General features: G+C 34.5%; 2 protein-coding genes across 2 annotated transcripts in view; one reads left to right on the forward strand and one right to left on the reverse strand.

Moving 5' to 3' along the window:
* LOC128999108 (3'-5' exonuclease-like) overlaps positions 1–19,024 on the reverse strand; it is a 39,151-nt gene extending 20,127 nt beyond the window's left edge. The window contains exon 1 of the mRNA XM_054425468.1: positions 18,710–19,024. Within this exon, the coding sequence (XP_054281443.1) occupies positions 18,710–18,766 (57 nt within the window). The 5' untranslated portion in view covers positions 18,767–19,024. The remainder of the gene's footprint in view (positions 1–18,709) is intronic.
* A 4,011-nt stretch (positions 19,025–23,035) lies between these two features.
* On the forward strand, positions 23,036–25,672 carry LOC128998238 (ELMO domain-containing protein 2-like). Its single transcript, XM_054424285.1, has one exon. The coding sequence runs from the start codon at positions 23,127–23,129 to the stop codon at positions 24,066–24,068; it is 942 nt and encodes a 313-aa protein (XP_054280260.1). The 5' UTR covers positions 23,036–23,126; the 3' UTR covers positions 24,069–25,672.
* The last annotated feature ends 224 nt before the right edge of the window (positions 25,673–25,896 follow it).

Genomic DNA, 25,896 nt, shown 5'->3' on the forward strand with positions numbered 1-25,896 from the left:
GCCTCTACGGTTTTGTCAGAAAACCCTCTGCTCGGATATAGGATAGTTGAGGTATTACCAGTGGATATATTAATTAAGTATATAATTTTACTAGATTACTATTTCTCAAATGAATTTAAAATAAAAAAAGATCATAGATACAATTCACGTAAACAGTTTTATATTGTCCCCAAGACGACAAACAAATTTTCAAAAAGAGTTAGAAAATGTATAGTTCCAACGTTTTTTTTTAGATTGCTAACTGAAATAGAAAATATAACTAGTTTTAGAGTCTTGAAATCTAAGCTTAAGCATTGTTATCTCAATGAATCCATTTCAATATTGTTTATTAAATTACTTACTTATTATATTATTGTTAAAGTTAAAATCATTTAATGCACGTTATTTATTTTAGTATTGTCATCTCAAGGAATCCATTAAAACTGGTTTAATATTGTTGTTATCATAAATTATTTAATTATTTATTATTTATTTAGTTATGTATTGTTGTATTGTTATACAGGGTGATTGGTACTCAGTGTGACAAAAGTTTTTGGTTTAAATACAAAGTAAATGAAGTGTGATGATGCATATCAAATGTTCCAAGTCTAAAAATTAGCTTCCCAAAAAATTATTTATATGTTTTCAAAAATAACCATGCTTTTAAACCTCATACATCGATTTCTCAATTACCTGTTATAGATTTGAGTAGAATGTTATTTTTGTGTTCTACATTAAATTTTGAACAAGAATAATAGAAAATGACGGAGGATCAGTTGTAATAACTCCCTTGTAAATAGATTCAAAGATAAAAATTAAGATGTTTGATAAAATTTAAAAATCAATGGTCCATTGCATTTTTTACACCTGTATACAAGAAAGTGTCGGAATATGTTAAAAACTGCAGCATTTTATAAGCTTTCCAACCATATGCTACACCATTGAGCTTTATGTCTGCTTATGTATGCTTTAGTGGTTTGAAGACTACAAAGCATGGTATCTTTAACATTAAAAACATAGAAAGTTGGCATGTAAGCAAAAGTTTTTTTGTTTCAGCTTGAACAGTAAAAACAGTAAAAAATTTCCCTGTTGTTCAAACCACTAAAACAAACAAAAAAATATCTAAGCCTCAATAGTGTAGCATATGGTTGGAAAGCTTATAAAATGGCGCCGTTTTTTACATATTCCGACACTTTCTTGTATACAGAGTGTGAAAAATACAATAGACCATTTTTTTTTTAATTTTTATCAAACATCTTAATTTTTATCTTTCAATCTATTTACAATGGAGTTTTTACAACTGATCCTCCGTCATTTTCTATTATTCTTGTTCAACATTTAATGTCGAACACGAAAATTACATTATCTACTCAAATCCATATACAGGTAATTGAGAAATCACTGTATTAAGTTTAAAAGCATGGTAATTTTTGAAAAACATCAAATAATTTTTTGGGAAGCTAATTTTTAGACTTGCAACATTTGATATGCATCATCACACTTCATTTACTTTGTACTTACACCAAGAAATTTTTGTCACACTGAGTACCAATCACCCTGTACAAATTATTTCATTATATTATTGTTATTAAGTTGAGAAGTATTGCATGTTATTTATTGTTATATATTTTATTTATTTAAGATAATTGTTTCAAGTTGTTTTAAAGCAAGTTAGTCTTCTATAGAAAGTTAGAGAATAAGTCAAAACAACAATGATAGCAGATCTTGACAAGAAACAACGAAAACCAAAGTTTAATAACAAAGTTTAATACGGAGAAGGACTGACAAAGGGACAAAGTACATTGTCATCTAGAACAAGTTTATCTCTATGAGCTGCAGACAAGCCAAATTTTCCTGGCTTTTGCAGCAAGTTTGTTTATAAAATGTTGTAAGATTTTGTGATTTTTCAAATCAAAAAAATAAAATAAAAAATTTAGTGTTTAGAAAAGTTTCAAAACGTAAGAAATCATGGCAGACTATAAAAAGTACTATAAAACTAAAAATTTTCTTATTTTATTTGATTTTTTTATTGATTTTATTTAATTTCAATTAGTTAAATTTTTTCAAATTTAATTAATCTATTGTGTTACTCCGTATGTACCACAAACATACATGAGAAAAATCTTCTATGAATTCCGAGGTTTCTTAGTAAGTTATTCAATATGCTTCAAACAACTATAACACGGACGACTTGTCAAAAATGTAAAGTAGATGAAAGTTGAAATGCACAGAAATCCAAGGCTGGTATTAGATGGTTGTTAGAATTGTAGCTTGTCTAGCGCTACACTGTGCCCTATGGAATGGAGCTCCTTCCAAATCATTTTGGGCATGCCTAGACGCATGTGTCACTTGCGGCCATCTGTGTCAAGGCACGCGTTAAGAGGCATGTGCTTGGCGCATAAGTGTGGACATAGCTATTGAATATGTGGGACTGAATCAGACCAAAATTTGATAGTCTCAACTATTTTGGCTTACAAAATTATTTTTTTTCCATAATAAGTAATCTACTTTTGATAACTATCTCAATGTGACTTTACCAAATTAATTTTAAATCAATATGAAATCTAAAAAGCTTCACAGAATCTAGGCTAATTTAACTGAAGCTTGTCAAGTTCATTTGTAAAATCTGTCGTGGGACAAGCCATGTCTCAATTTTCTAAAAGACTTTTGAAAGTAAGAAACTACAGTAGGTAGTTTTTGCTAGAGTACCGGTATGCTTTTGGAATTTTACTATATTGGATATAAAGTCTTTTGGGATCACATTCTCTCACACACCCAATATGAGAGCATATTAGGTGTTTCAGGTTTTTCTTTTTGAAGTCTTGTGTTAAGTGCATCATTAAAATCGCCAGAAATGAGGGAAAACCTAACAGATCTATCATTTTGGAACTGCTCAATGACAGAAGACATATGTGTCTCAATAATCCTTTTATTTGTGTTGCTGGATCCGGTATTAGTGCTGGGAGGGTGTGATTTTTCTTTATTTCTCCAAAAATTGTATTAAGGTTTGAAGTACATTTGTTTTGCTAATACTTACTTACTTGTATACTTGTAGATTCTGTCCGTAGTCCAGACTCCAGAGACAGGAATTGGACAGGTCAATAGGGTAGCAATAACATGGAGTGTTCAATTTGTACTTTCTTGTGCTATTTAAGTGAAGATAATTTCAAAACCCCATTAATACCCTGTTCCCATGAACTTGTTGGTTTGTGAACTCAAGTCTATCCAGCCCTAGACCTTCAAGACAAATTTCATAAAAATTGGACCAAAATTACTCGAATTGTCACATTCATGGGCGTATATACATAGGTACATAAAAATTTGAACCAATAGTGTTTTTGGCCTTTGGGGACATTAAAATGAAAAAGAAAATCTGTCCCAAGTCTATGTCTTACCCTATAGTGAATTTGGCTAAAAGGCTTGTCTATTATATATTATCTATTATATTAGGCTCACTATTAATTAACAGGATGACACGATCAGCGTTATTTTACTTGCTCGTTCTAACAGTTCAGAAGATGTTACAAAAATAACATGATTCTCAACAAACTATTTCCAAACTTTATATTATTTTGCGATGATCACAATTAATTAATAGAAAGACATGATCAGCATTATTTTACTAGCTCCTTTTAACAGTTCACAAGAATAATAGGTTACTCTCAGTACTCTCTATTACCAAGGTTATCCCCCTTCAGTAATAGCATTACATTAATTTATCCCATTACGTTAAATAACACCCACCTCAAGATGTCCCCAAAGGCAAAAAACACTATTTGTTATGTGTATCCAAATGTATATGTTTGTGTCGGGGAATGTGATAGCTTAAGGAGTTTTGGCCTGATTTTGATTAAATTTGGCTTGAAAGTGTAGGGTGAGATAAGCTTGAATGAGTTCACCAGCAATATCGAGGTATGGGGCTTTGATATGTTTTAAACATTTTTTTTTATATTCACCATTAAAACATGGAAATGCCCAATTTTCATTACAGCCATTGTCTAGAGCTTTAGAAAACAAACAATTTTGTTTATTGAAGCATTTTTGAAAAGTTAAAGGTTATGGAGAAAATTCTAAAAGACTGTACATTTTAATTTCTATGTTATTCTTATGGAGAAAATGAACTAAAGAAATAAAAGAAAAGGTGTTTGCTGTGTAAATAAATCAATAACACCATTGTAGTTTGCTTGTTTATGGATATATGTATGTTGATCAAATTTGGCACATTTATTTATTTCGGTATTATTTTAGGCTTACTATTAACATTTGGTAAAAAAAAAAACACTTTTTACCTACCCTGTAGCAGCAAACCTGAGTACTCATAAGTCTAATTTATTTAAATAGATATTTAAATGTGTCTTGTTTATGGAAATATTTTAGTAAAAATTGTATCAGATAAATTGAAATGTGCTTAGTCTTAGAAATGCAGGTTAGCTTCGGCGGTGGTATTTTATTCTGACATTGTTTACAAACTGATGGGAATGAACCTCTTCTTCATCGACCGTAGTGTATCTAAAGTGAAAGATATCTGTACCCTGCAGCATCTGCAGTTAGATTCCAAACAAAAAATATTGTTTTTATTTCCTTAGAACTAGGTTAATACCTAGGTAAATTCAATAAAATGAAGTCCTTTTTCTGAAATTGACAATGTGCAAATGTACGAGTGTACCTTAGCCTGTGCAAATAAAGTTGAAAAATCAAAGTTTTAATGTTAGGTACAATAATTTGGATTTGTTAAGCCCTGTTTACACGACCCGTTCCCAACCGCCCGTTCCCGTTCCTGGTCCCTAACGCCCTGTTGCCTGGTCGACAGAGCGTTGTATTTACACCACACGTTCTCTGCGCCCGATCTGAGCTTAGTGTGTTGCTTTCCTTCGTCGAAGAAAGTCATTATTAGATCTAAAAAAGTTTTGTTTAAGTTTTTTTTTTCAAGTTTAAATATAAAGCTTGAGAATGGTCCCACAAACAATTAAAATTAAAAATTGGTGTAAATACCTACTTCTTGTTATCCAAGGCGTCCAGGGGATGTCAAATCACATCCCCTGGACGCCCGAAAATGACTTCGTGAGAAGTCGAAACTAGTTGCGTCATAACAGCATAATTGGATTACAAGAAGCAGGTATTTATTTACACCAATTTTTATATTCAACGTAATCCGGAGGCTAACATCAACAATGAAATTAAAATTAGATTTAAGATTATTATTTAGATACTATATTATTTAGATTTCAGATTCGTACACCATCATTTCCGTCAAATACTTTTAATACTTTTCAATGAAATGGCGACCATCCAAAGTAGGTATTTTAAGCCAAGTATAAATGGAGATGAGTGTAGGATAAGTGGCGCAATCTTGTAGTCTTGTTAGAGACTAAGGCCGACATATTCCTTAGACACAGCTGTTAATGAATAGCCCTTACAGCTAATGGAAACTAAGGGACCTACAGTTTATAGTGGAATCCGAACCACATTTTTGCCTTGGTATTAACGAATTGGTCTAATTATCAGGATAGAACTGCGGATAGTCGTAGTAGGCCTACTCACTAGTGCGGACGTTAATCCACACCAGGGAGTATCGTATCCACAGTGCATGCCTATAAATATCCACTAAACGTCTTTTCCTTTTGTGGAGTAGATTCTATGATCTCAAAAACATGAACAAAACTTTAAAAGCAACTCGGGCACCTATATCAAGGTTGGACTGAGATATTTGCCTGCTGTAAAGCTTTGGAATTCACATCCGTTCCCAGAGGAAGTGCGCTATACCCACCCTTCCTCCCTAAATCCGATGAAAACCCCTCCCGACCTCCCTACCCGGTCGCCAGCCAAATCGTGACCAGGAGCACGCGTTTACATGATCGAATTTCAGCGCCAACGTCGATTGGACCAGATTTAGGGTCCCTAGATCGGGCTGTGTAAACGGGGCTTTAGCTGGAACCACTGAGACATCTCAACATATCTTACCTATATATGGAGTTGTGGGCATTTTATTAAATTTTTAATTAACCTTGACAGTTTGCAGCACTCAGAAAAAATAATTTTCCACCGCCTGTTGTTTTTTTTTATTAGTAATAGTGAATACTATTTTCTTTTTTCCAAAGTGATGACCAAAATATCAAATTAACCCCCTTGTCCCTAAACCTTTTTTTCAATCCCTAGCCTCAAACATTTTAGGCATCCTCAACATGTATGTCTAGAACCTTTTTTTAAATTTAATTCTTAAAAAATAATCTTTACTATCACATAAATTATGATGTAACGGAATCACTGTTATAAAGTTCGGGACCAATTATTTTACTGATCTTTAAATTAATTAATTAAACATGGTCCATTTTTTGGCAAAAGATGAGAAAACATAGAAGATTCCATTTTTGTAATTTAATCCTAACAAAGATTTACTTTTATTTTGTATTTATAACCATTCAACTTGAATAAACGATGTAAGCTTATTAAAAACATTTCTTTGCTAATAATTTTTTAAATCAAAAGCATCCAAATATTTTTATTGTAAAATACAAACTGATAATAAAAAAACTACCCTAATTGTGGAATCTATTACTTATTTAATACGCAAGCAGGATTTTTGTGACAATTACTCTTCCGAAATTACTGAACCGATTGACATGTTTTTGGTCTCATTGGAAAGTGCATAGCGTGAAGTTGTGCAGGAAACTTTCTTTTTAGGGAAATAATTAGAGAGTGAGGCCCTGGGGCCCTTTAAAGTTTTGTATTTCTACATAAGATTAACATGGGAAACAAAAACTGTTATGAAACTCCAGCTTTTGTCAGAAATTAAAAGTGAGAAGAAGAACATATGTTAATTGTAAACAGTCAATAATTTTGCTAATTTAACAGTTTGTAACAGTTTGCTACAAACATTTACTGACTTGGTTGAAATGAAATGTTTACTATTTGAATTTGGGTTGACGTAAATATTACAATGGAAAGCTAGAGAACCTGGATAAATTGATTTACTAAAAAGAAAACTCAATTTACACTGTGCTGCATTTCTTAGTAATCATTGAAAGAGCCGATTTGCAAACTATGGTAACATAGGAAATTCATAGAACACCACCAAGGAGAAGAAATAGAAATCATGTTTTTTTTAAAATTTATAATCGTTATTATGGACAATCTAATGCGGCTAAGAGTAAGGCTATTTGTAGAAAACACTAAAAAAAGATCAGCTTTTGTAAAATGATAAGATATTTACAAGAAATGTTGATTATATCGATCTGTTAGACGTACATCTTGAGTATTTCCTTAATACTTGAGTCGAATCTTTTAAATTCATCAGAAATTATGACTGCTTTTCATTTTAAAATAACGCCTGTAATACTTAGCAATTGCTTGAATTTGAGCAACAGGGACACTAGTAGTATTGAAAGGACAAATTAAAAAAACATATGAGATACAAAGAAATTTATTAGGTTAACAATAGGGTACAAAACACTAACTTATAATAGGGCACTTGTGACATAACTAGCTGTCTTCCAGCAGATTTAACTAAGGCATAAATCCAACATGATATACATATACCACTAAGATACCAACTAATGTAATTATCTTAACTTTTACAAAAGACATAGAAATGTGTATACATTTTTTGTATGACAGTCTAAGGCTTAATCTGAGTTTTGTCTCTACAGTGGCTTTTTATTACATGATTATTCAAATTTTGGTAAACATGTTATAGGCATATAATTGAAATCTAAAAGTCCAATGAAGCTTTGGTCAAATTTCCGTTCAACATTTGTAGTTAAAGCTACACAAGGAGGCTATGTTTAGCTTTAATATTTTAGTATTGAGTGATAAGAAATTTACCAGTAGGCCTACATAATATATAAGAATTGCAAATCAAAAGATGTACACAGCTTAACACGATATGCCTTACTAATCTTAAAATAACAATTGGATTCTGTGTACAGTAAATCAATCTTAAGTAAAACATACAACTGAGTGAAAGCAACCAGTTTAAAACACAGTAGAACTCCAAAGAATCAATTGAAACCATACCACATTCGGATGGTAAACAATTCGATAATTGGATTTTTACAGAGATGTGGGGTATTTTACAGGAAATAGGCAGAGTCAAGCCAAGCTTTTTAACAATTCTCATTAATGGAGTTAAAGTTTTTTTTCAATTATTTTTAAATTATTTATTTTAAATTTTTTTAAAATTATTTCTATAAGTGATTCAGATAAACAATGATTTGTATGGTTGGAATTCGGATAGTTGGAGTTCTACTATAGATAAATAACACAACCCTGCAGATATTTTTTACTCCAAGCTCAAACTAATAGTTTTAGGTTTTAACTTTAAGACAAGATTATATTTCAAAAGAAAAGAAAATGAGTTCAAATAAATTTCTTAAGTAAATGTCATGAAAATAAAATATGTCAGCCTCAAGAAGTAGGCTGTTTCTCATGAATTTAATGTGGTTTACAAATTATGATTCATCAATTTCCAATAAAATATTTGGATTTGGAACATACTATGTATTGGTTGAAGCACAGCAACCGGACATTGATAATGGTTACGATAATGGTTACAATAAATAAACACTAGTCCTGTAAAAAACCTGAAAATTTTTAAAGTTTTAACTCCTTTAGCTCAGTTAAAAGTAATAAATTGCTCTGAAGAACATCTTCAACTCAACAAGATTAAGATAAAAAAACACTTATAACCATGACAGAATTCAAAGTCTTACCACAGTATTTACAAACGATAATTGTCAGTTTACTACAAACAACATGTTTACAAACAATATTTATAACAAAAGTTTAAAAACTTTACACAAACACTATATGTTTACATTTATTTGCCTGTATTCACTTCAATTGTCATTCTATACCACCACTGATTATTGATCATCAGTTGAAGATCACGTTTGTTGTAAATGACATACATTTTCTTTTCCTCATTTTTTGCAAGGAATACTTGACTAAATCTAGATTCTGTGAATAATCTAATTATGTGCAGCCAGGAACTATTCCTTAAGTTCAGAGGATGAGAATCTTTATACGCTAGCTTTCTAATAACGTCCTTAAACACTTCTGTATCTTCTAGTTGGGCAATGCAATAAGTTTTTACAAGATTAGCCAGAGTGTTAAATTCTATCAGGTCCATTTCAGCAGGCAATCCATTCAGTTCTGGGAGTTTGAGGGATTTGATTGTATCAGATATCTGAGATTTATATCGGTTGTCAAACTGCTTGCCACACATCAGTTCTGGACCACCAAACTCACTTGGAAGAATGTGTGATTGAAATTCCTCTGCTAAATGGAAGTATTTTTCAAGTTCCATATTTAACAGCAGTTCTTCCAGTTTAGTCAAGAATGTATTATATACATTTACAACTATGTTGGGGTTTTTAAGAACATCCTTTAGTGACGGACACCACACTTGACTAGAGTCCACACTGTAAATGAAGTCTTCAACAGCCTCTCTGACCAAAGTTGCAAGAGGTCTTACACAAATATCTTTTGCTACACTTACATGTTTTGTCAAAAAAGTCAGATTTTTCAAAAGACAGCTTGAAGTAGTCCACTCATTCACTGAAAAATAGGCAACATGACCTTGCTGTTGGAGTTCTTCTAGTTCCATATTCAACACTGAGTTAAATTTACTGCCACTAATACTCATAACCGATACAGAGAGTTCACTACCTCTAGCCTGTTTGGTCACTAAGCATCGAAGTCTGTCCAAGCAAGATTTTTCTGATTCAAATCCATCTGGTACTACAAAAACCAATGCGTCCATTCCTTGCAAGTTACAGGAAGACTGTAAATCATCCGATACATGAACAGTTATATGAACAGGAATCTGTAGTGAGGTTATAACAGACTCTACAGAACCTAGCTGAGCATCAGTCTTACTGTAAAAGGTTTCTCTACAACATCTTCTCATCTTTTGATTGAATATTGAATAATTGGAAGATCTGTCTATCCAGGGTAGTGACATAGCTAATTTCCAGAACACTGGACGAACGGATCCCATGTCCATGGTTTTAGCGGCAGATTTAGCTAAAAGTTCTGCCAACTCTTGGCCAATGTAACTGCAAGCATCATTGACGCCATATTTCAATATATGAGAAACAATATTATCTAAATTTTTTCTATCTTTGGCTCGTTGACAAACACCAGTAGTAGGGATGGATTTCATTTTGCCCCACAGTCGCAAATGTTCTTCAACTGATAACTGATGTAACATAGGAAAATCAGCTCTCATATTTTTGGGTTTCTTAGTTTGAGCTTTCCACAGTCTTAAATACTTCTTGGGATTTTTCGGTTTCATTCTTACACTCAAATTTTTCCTCAATTTCTCGAATGCTTTCTGTTTTAAATTTCTTTCCTTTCTCTTTAGTTCTGCCCTCTTGACTTCTTCCAATCGTTTTCTTTGTAATTTTTCTTCTTCTTCTTCCATGACTTTTTCACACTTTCTTGGTGTTTTTAAAGGATTCTTTACACGGAATCCTACAAGTGTTCTCTATCAGCAAGAGTTTTAGTTCCACTTTAAAATATTGAAAATTCTTTGGGTTTTCTTGAATACTGGATATATGTGTTCGTAACAACTGGGGATTTTTCACAGGTTTTACATTGCGGTCTGAAGAGCATACAAGATAGGTTAACAGCATACAAGATTTGTTTTGCAGCATACAAATGGTCACCTTATGTCTAAAGTAGAAATCTATTATCACATGTAAAATATTGGAAACATGTTCTTGCTTTTGCCATTTATCTTAATTTATTTTTTGAAAACAGTTTAGTTTTATTGCTTATTTTTTAGGATAGTTTAAGTTAAAACCAGGGTGTTTATAATTGATTTGTTTTCATTATTGATTAATACATATGCTTTTGATTGTAAATCTTAAATTTTCTTTTTAATACTAAAGTAACAAAATAAATAGCTTAAAGTTGTCTTATTTGCTGAGCCAAATGCAATGTACGCATGAAGTAATTACATTTATTTTCAATTATGTTTTTAGTTAAATATTTCTTTTCATTTATTTATTGTTGTAAATGTGCAAATTTATAAGTGAATGTGTGTGTGAATAAGTCAGAAATTTCATAACGCACTTGCGCCCGGGAGTGACTTTCATGGTGGACCCGGGATAGCGAGTTCGCTTCCAAATAGTGCTAGTCAAACCGGCCGGCTTATCACTCCTATCACCCTCCCCCAGCACCCACTATCTACTGCTGACTATGTCTCTCATTCCTTATTTCTTTACTCCAAGAAGCTAAAGGTGAAAACACACCTTATATCAGTCATTGCGTGTTCATATTGATGGTCCGTGTGAGATTTTTGACATGGAGATTTTGATTTGATTGCCGTTTCTGAGTCCTGGCTGAAGCCAAGTATCCTATCAATCAAGGTGTCCCTTCCTGGTTATATTCTGCTTCAAAATGGCCGGATGGGATAGCAGGGTAAATTAGATGCGATGTATACATCAGGGAGGGGCTAAAATGTTCATCTGTTCACTCCTCGACTTCAGAGTGCTTGGCAAAGCAAGAATTCTTATTCATTGACATTAGTTTGTGTGTTATCGCCCTTCTAGAATTGGACAGCTTCGAGAATGCAGTCTTGCACTTAATGTTTATTTCATGTTTGATCATGGGTGACAAATTTATTGACAAAAAAAACTATGAATACTGACATCTGATTACATTATTTGATTCATGCAACTTATGTATCCCACTTAAACCTACGCATCATGCTGCCGAGTCTGACAGACTCCTTGACCTAATAAGTTGTCTGTTGTCTCCTACAGTAAACTCAAGACAAAATGTGTTAAGTCTAGGGAATTGAAGACTATGAATGAGGAACAGTTTATCTTAGACGTACTGCAAATACCGTGGCACACCTTTGAAAATCTTTCCTCTGTTGATTAAATCGTTAATTAACTTAATATGGTACCATAAATGATCTCCTTGATAAACATGAACCTAATCACAAAAACTTAAACAAAATTCAGCCTGTGCGATGGATGAAGACTGAAATCCCCTCTTTGATGGCCAGATGTGACTCTTTAACGGAGAGCAAGGCATTCCCGAGACCAAATTGAATTGGATCAGTATCACCGTCTAAGTAATAGAGTAAAACAACTGCTGAGAAACTCAAAATTAAGATACATTCACAAGCTTTTTGAAGATAAAAATCAGTCATCCAGTGTGATACACAACCAGTCTATATATCTCTTAATGAATTAAATACATTTTTCTTCTTCATAGCCTATAGTCAAAGAATCAACTTACAAGTTTAGTTAATGAGCTGGTTAAGTCATTGGACCAAGGGTTGGAACAAACAAAGATTTCTTTCAATCCTGTTATACTATCTGATGTTTTAAAGGCTATTTGCTGGATTCGTAGCAATGATGTAGGTAGGATCTGAGGGTATACCATTACGATTCATCAGAGATATCGAGATATGATTCTTCCAACTATTACTCACATTTTCAACAAGTCTTTGAGGCAAAGATCATTTCCTTCTTCTTGGAAGTCTGCCCTCATTCGTCCATTAAATAAGGTCGTAGCACATCATCCTGTCTGGATTTCAGGGCGATCAGGATTTTGCCCGCTTTATCTAAAAGCCTTATAAGAATCGTACACTGTCAAGTTACAGACATTTTGTCTGACAATAACAACCTCTCTCACTATCAATCTGGTTATTTACAAGGGCAACAGTACAGAAACAGCACTTGTTCGAGTTAGATACATTATATGACATTAGACTCTCAATGGAACGTCGTCAGGGTACGATTCTGACCTTATTTGATTTTTCTGAAGCATTCGATTGTGTAAATCACAGACTATTGGTGCAAGAATTAAAAGCAATAGGGTTTTCTATTAGTGTTCTTAAATGGCTATGATCATATCTGTAAAATCTGGTTGATAACTCGAGATCAGACTGGGAGACAGTTACATGTGGTGTGCCTCAAGGGCCAATCCTTTGGGCCTCTACCTACTATTTGTAATGTATGAATAAATGACATAGGCACAGTAGTTGTTCTCACTCGAACTGTAAGTACCACATGTACGCTGACAACCTACAAATTTACTATTACTTCAATTCCAATAACATTAGGGATGGTGTTTCAAACATTAACGAAGACATTGGTCAAATCATTGAATGAAATGAAAAACATGGACTTAAAATCAATCACGACAAAACCAAACCCATCATAATCTGCCAGAATAACTGAACTGAACTACCATAGTGTGGCAGAGTGAAAAACCTAGGACTGACTCTCAACACTACACTCACTTGAGGAGATGAAGTGATTGAAATTCGCAATAAAAGGTTTTCTCGTCAAACTCTCTTGCAATTGCACATAAAGCTCCACCTTGTCAAATCACTTATATTTCCCCACTTCAATAACTGCAACTCTGTGATCAATTAAATAGCTGTAAATCTTGCTGGTGTGCTGCAACGCTCACAGAATTATTTCATGCGATTTGATTTTGATTTAAGATACTTCACACCTTTCTACATTGAATAAAAAATGTTAAAGTTCAATGATGAGAGGTTACCAGGAGTAAAAACCACTTTAATAACATTTTCAATTTAAACAAATAGATTGACAAAATATTTTGAAAGTGGCTTTAGCTTTGTAGCCTAAGGTAGTTTGAGGAATTCACGCACTGCATCTTTCACACTGTGCATACTCCATCCTAGGAGTACTGAGCTCATCCTAATATCATCCTAGTCATCCTTATATGACAGGGCTTTTTTTGTAACTGCCTCTTTGTTTCTTTAAAAAACAATCTACCTCTATCCTAAAAAGTTTGATAGTCGTCCCTGGTTTGTGGCAGCACTCAAAAATTGTACTTCGAGCGAATGACCTCGGCTGGTGCTTCATTGGACTGTTTTGGCGTTTGCGCAATTTCTGACTGAGTGACTGATTGTACTGATACACTCATGAGTGGTTTTGTTCGATAATTTGTTTAAATTACGGTATTTAAAAAAAATGTTTGTGTAAATAATGTTTTCAATTATATATATATAAATATATATCAGGGCCGATTTACCGAATAGGCACGGTAGGCACGTGCCTAGGGCGCGAGGCAATTGGCTTTTTTGGGGGGCGCCAACAATTTGGTAAATAAAAAAAATTGGTGTTTGCATGCGATCACGGTAAACTTCTGATAATCCCTCGCGGCCGTGTAGACATCGTAATAGTCTTCCGCGTTTGCGGCAAGATTCTTACTATTTTCCGTGGTCGGGTCGTTTAGACATAATTATCGTCTTCCATGATCGAGGCAATACATAAGCATATCCAGCGGTCGTGAGGAAATTATCATCGTCTACCGTGAATGAGGGAAAATTCTGATCTTCTTCCCGCGGTCGTGAGGACATTATCCTCGTCTTGCGCGATCGCGGTCAAATTCTGACCACCCTTCGCGGCCGTGAAGACATCATTATACCGTTCCCTGCGGTCTTGTGGACAAAGTAATCGCCTCCCGCGATTGTGGCAAAATGGTAATTATCTCCCTCGGTCTTGTGGGGATCATCATCCTCTTCCGCAAATTAGGCAAAGTTCCGACTTTTTCCCGCGACCGTTTGGCCATTATCATCGTTTTCCGTGATCGCGGCAATATCTGATCATCCCTCACGGCCGTGTATAAATCATTATCGTATCTCCCGTGGTCCTGTAGACATCGTAATCGTCTCCCGTAGTCGTGAAGACATCGTAATCGTCTCCCGTAGTCATGAAGACATTGTAATCGTCTCCCGCGATTGCGGAAAAATGGTAATCATTGTCTTCCAAGAATGAGGCAACATTTTTCCCACGGTCATTTGGACATTATCATCGTCTTGCGCGATCGTGGCATAATTCTGATCATCCCTCACGGCCGTGTAAAAATCATTATTGTATCTCCCGCGGTCCTGTAGACATCGTAACAGTCTCCCATGGTCGTGAATACATGGAAATCATCTCCCGCGATTGCGGCAAAATGTTAATCATGTCCCGCAGTTGTGTGGAGATCATCATCGTCTTCTGCAATCGTGGCAAAATTCTTGCTGTTTCCCGCGGTCGTGTGGACATTATCATTGTCTTCCGTGATCGTGGTAATATTCTGATCATCCCTCACGGCCGTGTGTAGACATATTATCGTCTCCCGCGGTCACGGAAACATCACTGATGTTGTCATGTGCGATCACGATAAATTGAAAACTCTAGGTAGAAATACAAAATTCAGACATAATTCCCGGTTCAAAAAACTCCCGCATGATTCCCGGATTTCCTGGTTGGTGGACACCCTGTTTTATATATATTGCAAAGGGGCGCTACTGTTAGTTGTGCCTAGGGCGCTGACAGGATCAAAAACAGGCCTGATATATATGTAAATGTTAAGTGTAAGAATGTGACCTTAACTTTGCGTGTTAAAATAAAAGATTTTTATTTATTTATAAAGTCTCTTATAAATAGTAGGCCTAAATTTCAGTTTTAGATCAGTTAAAGTTTCTCAAGCAATATTGTATTGAACTAGAACCCCTACTGTGTACTTTCAATACATCATTCTCAGTTTTCATTTAATGTAGTTATGCAGTAAATCCTCACCTACTTGTCAATTTTCGACCCAGAGGTTGTAGAGTTATCCAGAAATTGCAATTTTTAACGGGTTTATATAAATAAATACATAACAGGCTACATTTTACATATATATTTTTTTTTATGTGTGCCTTGTCTGTTGAGTTAGTGAGGTTTTACTGTATGTTTCCGAGTATACATGAGAATATTAATAAATTTATAATAATAGGTAAATAATTATAGACACCAAAAAGTTTGCCAGAACAAAAAGTTTGTGAGCCGCTGCTCTAATGTAAACCTTGATAAGCGGTCTTGGAATACAAAACACATGGTGTAAGTAACAGAAGTTCACCCAGGTTCTTTCAAATCGCCGAGGATCAAATAATGCTCAAACATATTATGGAATGAGTAAATCAGTGAACGAAATGAGTTGTACCCTGGACCGCATAGAGAAAATATGGGGATAGGTTTTCGGAGGTGGGAGTATAAAAATAGCAACTTACATTGGATATAATTTGCCCTTAGGTCGGCCCTTAAAGTATTTATGCATACAGTTTCTAACTAGCAAACCAATCATTCAGACCTTCATCAACAAAATACACCCATAACATCTCAGCCTGAATAGTTATGGCAATACATAAGATAATATAATTTACCTAGTCGTGTAAATCATCAGCTGTTAGAGTAACAAAAACAGATACAACATAACTGTCAGACGAAAAAAAATTGTTTATTAGGCCTAATTTGTGTTTGTGAGTCAGTTATGTTGAATGTATTTTACAACTGATCTCTACCGGTACAAGCTGAATTACAAGACGAGGTAAATGATACCATTATATTGTCATTATATAGTAATCTAGGGGCCCTGAATATGGAACTGAATAGTAAAATCAATCATCCAACATAATAGTAGGCCTTGAATAATAATTAGGCTACTAGAACTGTAAGCGGCTTTTTCCGATGCAAGCTCAAGTTTGATTTGTGAGGCAAAATAGAACAAAGTAGCAAATATCACAAGAATATCAAGCGAAGCCAATCATGTGAGAGTTGTTTGGAGCAAGTGTCAGTAAATCATTTTTCGGTTTGGTAGGTACTATATTTATGAACGAGACTTTTTAGACAGTAAAATTAAAACTAAATTATATTACCTGATTAACATTAATTTAATATATAAATAAATTCAAAAGTGAAAAATAAAAATAAACAAACACTAGTGAGCATGGTGGGCAAATGGAGGACTGATTAAGAGAAAGGAAAAGTACCGGTAAGTTCAAAGAAAAGGAATTTCTCACAGGGTGTGTCTAACCTACTAACCCTACTAATCACTTTGGACAAAAACCTTGCAACATTGTTCTAAGGACTGTGGCATATACAAACCAAAAATAAAAAATAAACATAGATTAAAGATAATTTTCTGTTATTTAGATAATTCACAAACCAGGTAAGTAGGCCAATAGCCTACAGCGGGTAGCCTATTCTTTTGTCTATCACAGAATAGAGCAAATCAAGAAGAAAGTTCATGTCAGTGAGTTAAGTATTGTGAATCAAAAGAGCTGTCCGTATCCAGTCACAAACAAGCAAACCAGTTCAAATTTGAAACCAATGCCACGTTCAGCTACAATTGGTCTAGTCATAATAGCCAAAAAAAGATGTCATTTAAGTTAGGCTACATGTTTGTGCACAGTTAGGCCTATTTACAAGTTTAAAGTTTTTATGTTTTATACAGCTATGGTTTCGGACTTCGGTTTACAGGAAGGAAACTAAACATATAATCCTAACAGACACTATTGACTGAAAGACAAGACTTTGCCTGATTCTATGAGAGGGATAGAATATCTGTCTGTGTGATTGCCTCACCAGCATACATACATACATGATTTCTCAATCAGTAGTCCTTTGCATAAGGAGTTGGACAGGTCATGATAATAACAAAGAATAGAAGCATTGGGCTAAGTTATGTATCAGATCTGCTAGCATAGTGACTAGTGGCTTAGTGGCAGGGCCGTCTGAAGGGGGGGGGGGCGCTGTAGCTGAGGGGGCGCTGCGCAGTGGCTATTTGTATTAACATAGTATTAAAATATGCGAATGCGACTATTACTGTTGGGGGGGAGGTGGCACCACGACCACGTTTGCTCCGGGCGCCTCCAACCCTAGGGACAGCCCTGCTTAGTGGTTAAGAGTGTTGTCTACCTGACCTAGAAACACGGAAACAGAAATTTATGGGTTGTATTACACAGCATCATCCAGGGCCGCGTTAAGGGTCAGTGGAGCCCTGGGCAAACCCAAAAGCAGCGCCCCATTTTTTCCTAGTGCAGGCGGGCGGTGGTGGGGGGGCACCCGATGCGCGTTGCGTCTCCCAAGCGCCAAGTGTCCCGAGCGCCGAAGGCAAATGGAGTATCTCCAGCGCCAAGGCCATAAATTACCAAAGGTTCTGCTCAGTAATGCAGAAGTGCTATACCTTATATTTTAAAATCGTATAAATGAGTTTAATCTGTGAAGCAGTAAAGGTTAGGTTAATCATTCAAGATTAAGTGCGAACATCTCAAAAGTACGAAAGTCGGTAAGCTGAATTAAAAAATATTCATTAAATGTTAATTTAGAATTCAAATTGTATCATATCATTAAAATGTATGTAAAATTAACTTCATTCTGCTCTGATTTTCTACAATACTCAATTGGGCACACGCCTTTACCGCAGTTCATTGCATTTGTGAATTCCAATTCGTCTGGAAAAACTGTTAGATTATGCCAGATAGTCTGCTTGGCGCTGGAGAGATGCGGCGCTCGGGAGATTCGGCGCTCAGGAGACTCGGCGCTCGGGAGACTCGGTGCTCGGGAGACAGAATCCCCCGTGCGCGCCCCCAAACCTCCGGCGCCCCTGGGCCCAGTCTGCCCGTTTATAAAAGTGGGCCTGGCATCATCTCATTTGTAAGTTAACCTCAGGTGTGCTGCTGATAGTTGACACATGGCAGAGATGGTGGAAGAATACAACAGAAAAACTATGGAAAGGACTGCCGGCTCAGACTCAGATGGAAGTTTAAAAGGCTTGTGGACTCTGTGAGTGGCACCTCAGGTAAATATCAGCCTACTTAATCAATGACAGTAGAGTTTGTGACACTCTAAGGTTATAACTTAAATACTAGTAGATTAACCAAAGAATTAAAATGTATAGGTCTTAGGTCTATTTTTTTTAACCTTACCATCCAGGCTGGCAATTGTTTATTGTTTGTTGTGGTTGTTTCTTTAGGCCTTTCCATTTTTATTAGCCAAGCATCCTTATGTAGGGTAAAATGGTTTCAATTTTTTTTTTTTTTTTCTAGGATATTACTGTAGGATTTGATCTAGCTTTCTACTTCTACACATAGGCCTAGAATCACATGCACATAATGCTCAGCACAATAGTAGCCTATTAAATTATTGGGTAAGATGTAAGATTAATTAATAAACAATAATAGGTACACCTTTTCAACTTTAGTTTGTTTTGTAGAACTTCCAAGATTAGCAACTAAACAGTAAGCAGATAAAGCATTAAGATTTAACATAATAAAATAATTGATACAAATATTACCAATATTACCAACAACTAACAAAATATTTCTTTTTTTTATGTTAGCAAAATTGGCGGGCTTTTGAGGGTGTACAAGGTAGTACGAACAATGCAGCCGCGCGGTTTCAGATTTAACATTATTCGTTGTCATTTTGGTTGCTTTATTTTGTTGATTTTGTTATCTACATTCTACAACAGACGAACAGACATTTTGTTTGTCAGTCACATGGTTACACTTTTATCATAAATAAAACATACTCCCTTGTTTTGGTTGATCTTTACTTTTGTCTTTTGTCTACATAGATATTACTACACATGATTCATTATTGAATTTCCCATAGGGAATAAGCTATTACCGCAGGTCTCATTGTAAGACCTAGACCCGGGACCGATTTACTTTTTCGTTTTGAGGTCCCCAGAGGCCAAAAACACCAGGAACGGAAGGTCCTTCCGTTCAAATTCACACACACACACACACACACACACACACACACGCACACACACACACACACACATATATATATATATATATATACGAAATTACAATTATTTTTTATTTATTTTATGTTTTTCAAGAAACATAAAATAAATATGTTTCTTTGCATATTTGTTTTAGATAAATAACTATTTATATTTGCATGTAGAATTTATTGTCTTTCTAAAAACCGTGTTCTTATTAAATTATTCTAATTTGTTTATTTATAACATAAGTGTTATTTATATGATTAAAACTGTTGCAATAGGAAATGTCTACTAACTATTCTGTTAAAGTGACAAAGAAGGAAAAATGAACTGTTTGCTGTCACAAACAAGAAAATGAAATGTAGTAATAAAAATGTGTTTTTCATCCCGCGCGTGCTTTGCATGGCACATGGGATTATGTATTTAATTTAAGAATTGCATGAATACAATTGTTTGAATTGAATTGAATATATATATATTTAACAAATAAATAACACAGTATGGCCATAAAAGAACACTAATTTTTACGGTGCGGCTGCGGGTTCAGGGTGTAGGTACAGACTGTAGACCTAAGGTATGTAACCTCTAGAATTATATTGTTGAGTAATCCGGAAGGCAACACCTAAAAAAATATATATATTTTAATTCCAATGTTTATTCTAGTTTTAGCGAATTTCCCATGTAGAGAAGAAGCTATTAACGTATAGATCTCATGGTAAGCCTGGGACCCGGGACCGATTTACTTAAGTTATGGGACTTTGAAATTTTGTTATAGAAAAGGGTCACTTTGAGAAAAATCATTTTGAAAATTTCAAATACGCGTAAAAACAGTTTTTTTTTTATTTAAGAAACGATTTTTGTATCAAAAGAAAGCTTATAATGTCCTCTTTCGAGGCAAAACAAATTTTTGTCTTAACTCCCGGCCGGTAGTTTTCATTTAAATAATTGTTTTATTGAAGCATGTCGTAAAAATTGCATTTCAGAAAAGGGATCTCTTGTTGGCCATATGTTATTTCTCCATAAGATAAGAAAAGGTACCTCTTGTCGGGACCGCACAATTTGTGAGATATTTCGTTCTCCGTAAACTGAACTTTGTTGCAGTTCTCTAAATTTCATCTAGAGAATGCAGGCCAATTCATTTTTTGGACTAAAGTCTGTTTAGAATAACCTAAAGTGAATATTAGAAATGGGACCTCTGGTCGTTATGGCGAAATAACATTGTGCGACAAGAGGTATCTTTTCTCAGACCGTGCAGATGCTAACAAAATTATTTATTACGACTTTTAACGTCTTCAATTAGATATTTTAACCGAAACCGAATTATTAATAAAATTGTGCCTGACGATGGCCTATACAAATTTGTAATGCCTTCGGCAATAAACGATTCTGATTTCTTGAAGGTAAATGTATTTTCTAGACGTTGTCAGCACTTGGACGTGTTATTGTTCTTATCTGAAAGTTTCTATTTGGCAAGGAAGAGACTGGCCCCCACATTTGGACTGAACGGCAACATCTGAAAATTTAATTGTGTCGATTATGTTTTCAAAAAGCTATGAAAACAGTACTAGACCAATAACTTAACTCATAACACCTCCAGACTGAAAATAAGTTTTGCAGTAGGAGTCTTAGCCCTGAACTTTCTCATTCGTCCAATTTTGGACTACGGACGGAAACTTCAAGTATACAACAAGTAAAACAAATGTACTTTAAACTTTAACACAATTTTTGGAAACGTAAAGATAAATCACACCCTCCCAGCACTAATACCACATCCAGCAACACAAATAATACCCCGCCGCAGCAAACCTGTAGACCAAGTGAATTTCAATTTGTCTGATTCAAATTTTACTAATAATACTTCCTTAAATAAGAAATATCTATTCCCAATTTTAATAACATTAGATTTAACAAGTGCTTAGTTTTGCTGCTACGGGGAAGATAAAAAGTGTTTTTTTACCATACGTCAATAGTATAGGAAATAAATAAATTTGTCAAATTTTATCAACATATCCATAAACAAGTCAACTACAACAGTTTTCATTTCTCCATAAGAATAACATGGGAATTTTATATTGCGCTTTTTTACTCTTCTCTGTGACCGTTAGGCATACAAAAGCGCTTCAATATACTAAATTTATTTTTTAAGCTCTACAAAATGGTTTAAAAAGAAATTGCATTTTTTTTGTTTTTAGAGTTAAAAAATTAGAAACCCCCATTTTACCCCATAAAACCCAGCATAAACCCCTGTTCCCGTGGTCCGATTATGCTGGTTCGCGAACTCGTTCGAATAAACGTACTACGTAGGTTTACACGTTTGTACCAAATTTCATGAAAATCGGATCATTTTTGCTCGAGTTGTCGCGCTAACGGACACACACACACACATATATAATATGTTTGTGCGTGTCTCGTGTATTTGTTTTCAAGACTTTATGACGACCCCCTAGGAGCGACAACACGTCTTTAAGGCTTGACAATGACACCATGAGTATCGAAACCGGTTGCCATCCAGACGACAGTGGATTACAGTGGTAACTAAATAGTTATTTGTGCAACTAGTGAGAAAAGTGGTTTCTCGAGTGAGGCAATTGTACTTTGAACTCGAGTTGCACATTATACTTTTCCTACAGTTACCATAAAACAAATAAATTTGTGAAGAAACATAACCTATTTTTACACAGAAGTGAACTTAATATAACATAACATGACACAACATAACGTAATATAACATTTAATGTGAAGTGACAAATACAACAGTACAACAGCTGACCAGCTGATTTACAGCCAGTGCTGCCAACGCATTTCGCGCGTATACGACGTTGCCTGCATGTTACGCACTCACTATTTCGTGCCTTCACGTTGCAAATCTGGATTGAGACAAAGTAATTAGAGTGAGACAATGTTAACATTGTCTCACTGATGATCGAACTGGCCACTTTGCTTTCTCAAATCAGTGAGAGAACATGTACATTGTTAGGTAACTGTAGGAAAAGGTATTTAACCTCTAGAATTATATTAATAATGTATAGCTATTAAATATGATTCGGTGCTATTGCTTTCGAAGCTATGATACCTTCCCCTTGCGTTATCATTGGTCTATGCGATTTGCGATTGGTGTTTTGGATACTGGAGGTTGAAAGAAAAATGGTAAAAGACAAGACATCGTAAACTAACGATTGCGATATAAAGTCAATGCTACTGTCTGTACGTAGGCTTACAGTTACAGTTTGTTAGAGGTGGATTGAGTAGATGATTTTAATCCGATTGAAATTGAAAACTCAATACTCACAGACTCAGAATCAGATCCAACAACAAACTCGAATCTCGAATCCGATATCGATAGTGTACACAATTCAATATCGATAGTGTAATTGCAGACTCTCGATAGATCGATTCAATTGTATTCTGTCGGAGCGGAGTATCGTAGTAGTATTCGTAGTTCGTATCGTACTGTAGTGAAAAAGTGAACCCGTGAACGTGAACCCTTGGCTATCCGAGTTGTGTGCGTGCAATGCAAACATTATTTATTGTTTATAACCTACAAATTATAATTCCGTAAGTTATCAGCGGCACATTTAATAACTAAGTTTAGTGAAATTATCTGAGAAATGAGTTATTTCCATTCAATTTATACTTATTTGTATTGGATTTTTCGTCCTTGTATCAAGTGGTTTTTGCGGAAAACTACAAAGCTTTGTGAGTTACAAAGAATATGCTATGGAGAACCAGTGGGTTATCCTAGATCTAATGGTGTAGAAGTGTCCTTAAATTTGTCTAAGAATGATCACATTAAAGACTTGGTGCAGTATCTGAATAAACTGAGTGAAGAACGGAAACTCAGTGGTCCTATGCTTAAGGTTGGACTTGAAAAGTCGGTCTATGTAGTTGTGTTTGCCAAGAAAATTAACCCTACTATACACCGCCAGTTTCTCAAATCTTTTGGAAGGTGTGTAGAGCATATTTGGGGCTACCGTCAATTACTTCAAGAAATTGAAAACTGGAGACTAACCATGTATGATTCTGAAAACAAAGACCACGAAGAAAAACTATTGAAACTATGGAAACGCTTGAAGCCAGATGAACCACTACAAGCAAGAGTATCCAAACAGTGGCAAGATATAGGTTTTCAAGGTGATGATCCAAAAACTGATTTCCGAGGTATGGGCATACTTGGTTTGGACAATTTGCTCTACTTTGCAGAAGAGTTTCCAGGACCGGCAAGTCATGTTTTATCACATTCTTTGCATCCACAGTATGGTTATGCTTTTGCGATAGTAGGCATTAATTTAACAAGCATGGCCTACCATTTATTCAAAGATGGTACAGCTAAAACACATGTTTACAATGTATCAAAGAGTTTCACTTCCATCCGAACTTTTCATCAATTTTATTGCTACCTGTTTTATGAATTTGATAAATATTGGCTCCAAGCAAAGCCTAACATTATGGAGTTCTCTTTTGTAAAAGAAAAGTTTGAAGCAAATGTCCGTTCTCTACTGTCAAACCCTTCTGCAGTATGTAGGATAAACATTGCGGTTGACACAGTTTAGACAAAGCTAATAAAGACACAAATTTTAAACCTAAAACAGTATAAGAAACATGTTTATAACAAATTATGCGGACCTTATGTTCTGAAAACTATACTTCAAACTTATTGAAAATGCCTAAAATTTGAAGTTTTGTAGTAAAAAATGCCGAGTGGGTTCTTGAGTTTTCATTGAGCGTGCAAGTTAATGAACAAAGTTAGGCTAAATATTTTTTGAAAGTATGGTAATTTATATTTCTGTATCAAGGTCTAGAAATGGTTTCAGCCTGATGTTGGATTGCGACTGTTGGGCCTACAATAGTCAAATTGTCTGTCTTTATTCATACACACTTCTTGAACAGAAATAAAACTTAATTAGCCTAAAATTTTGTTTCATAAGATGCCTTATCAAATGTTGCACCATTTTATGGATTATTACTATGCATCTACAATCTTTTGAAGGATGTGAATTCCTCTCATGAACGTAGAAAATTTTCAGTAGTCTCAAAAAGTTTGGGAGTATTTTATTTTGTGACGTCAGGCTATAGAGGTTAGATCAAGATTTCTTTACAGAATTACCTAATTTATGAAAATGTGAACCACCAACTTAAAAACAACTTTGTTTAGTTTAACTGAGTTTAAATATACGGGGAGCCACTAATAATTCAGTTTGTCACTACCGGTAGTGTTTTATATTAGGTAGGCTGTTTTAAGTATGTGAAATTGAGGACATATATGAATGTTGTGATTTGGTTAAACAAAGGTTTACATCACATCCATTACTTAAATTGCCTTACCCTTACAATGCAACAAATATCTACAAACTGTAGGGGCTGTTATTAAATATAAGCTAGTTTTACATTTTGTAACATAATGTGAACAAATGGAAATCCAACTGATAGAGAACATGTCAATGCTTCATTTAACAGTATTTAGGTCATATTCTTTATGCACTGACAGAAAAGAGTTTGGACATAACAAGTTTTGGGAAATGATGTTTGTTATAGCCTACTGAGGTCCATTCTGAACATTTAATATGTATAGGCTAATTTGCTTTGATAGAGCTTTAATCCTTGGTAAATTTGTTTAGCAGATGTAAATTTATTTTGGATATGTATTAGGTATATTGAGGACTTAAAACAGACTTGTTTGTTGCATAGAGTTATAGCCTACCTTTCATTAGATGGCGCCATCTCAATCATGTTATCTATCTCCCCGTATAATTATTGAGAAACACAAAATTGTAGACTTAATTTTGATTTGTTATTACCTTTTCATCAGGTTAGGATTGTACTTATCCATAGTTATTCTCTAAAATATTTTGCACAGAAGTTTCTATTTATGTTTATGATAGGCTACTTCAAGTACCGTACCCGTAGGCTTAGTTAAAATTGTGGGGTGCTATTTTCTTTGTTTTTTCCTGACAAATTAATTCTAAACTGAGTAATTTGTGGATGATATAGTAAGTAATTTAAAAGACAACGTATGTTTGTAGGAATTGAACTGTTCAAAAAAATCCTCAATAAATTAATTTAGCCAAAACTGTACTCTTATATAGTTTTCTCTTCATAGTTAAAAATACTATCAACATTAAACTTGCCTGTTAATTTCATTTGAATGGATTCTTAAAAACACCATCAGTTATTTTACTTTTGTAGTAGCCTATAGAAGTATTTAGTTATTTAAAATGTTTAAAACGGAACAAAAAAGGTTTTTGTTTCTGATTGGTCCAGAGCAGAAAACAACATTCCTGCACTTACAAATTAGTAGAACCTCATTTGCTAAGAACCCAAACTTTGCACTGATTTTTTGTGTAAAAAAAGGAGTTGAAAACGATTAAATTCACAAGCGTC

Source organism: Macrosteles quadrilineatus, unplaced genomic scaffold, assembly GCF_028750875.1.
Source record: "Macrosteles quadrilineatus isolate MER2022 unplaced genomic scaffold, UCM_ALF_1.0 Scaffold_7__1_contigs__length_78375512, whole genome shotgun sequence".
In the NCBI taxonomy this organism is placed as follows: domain Eukaryota; kingdom Metazoa; phylum Arthropoda; class Insecta; order Hemiptera; family Cicadellidae; genus Macrosteles; species Macrosteles quadrilineatus.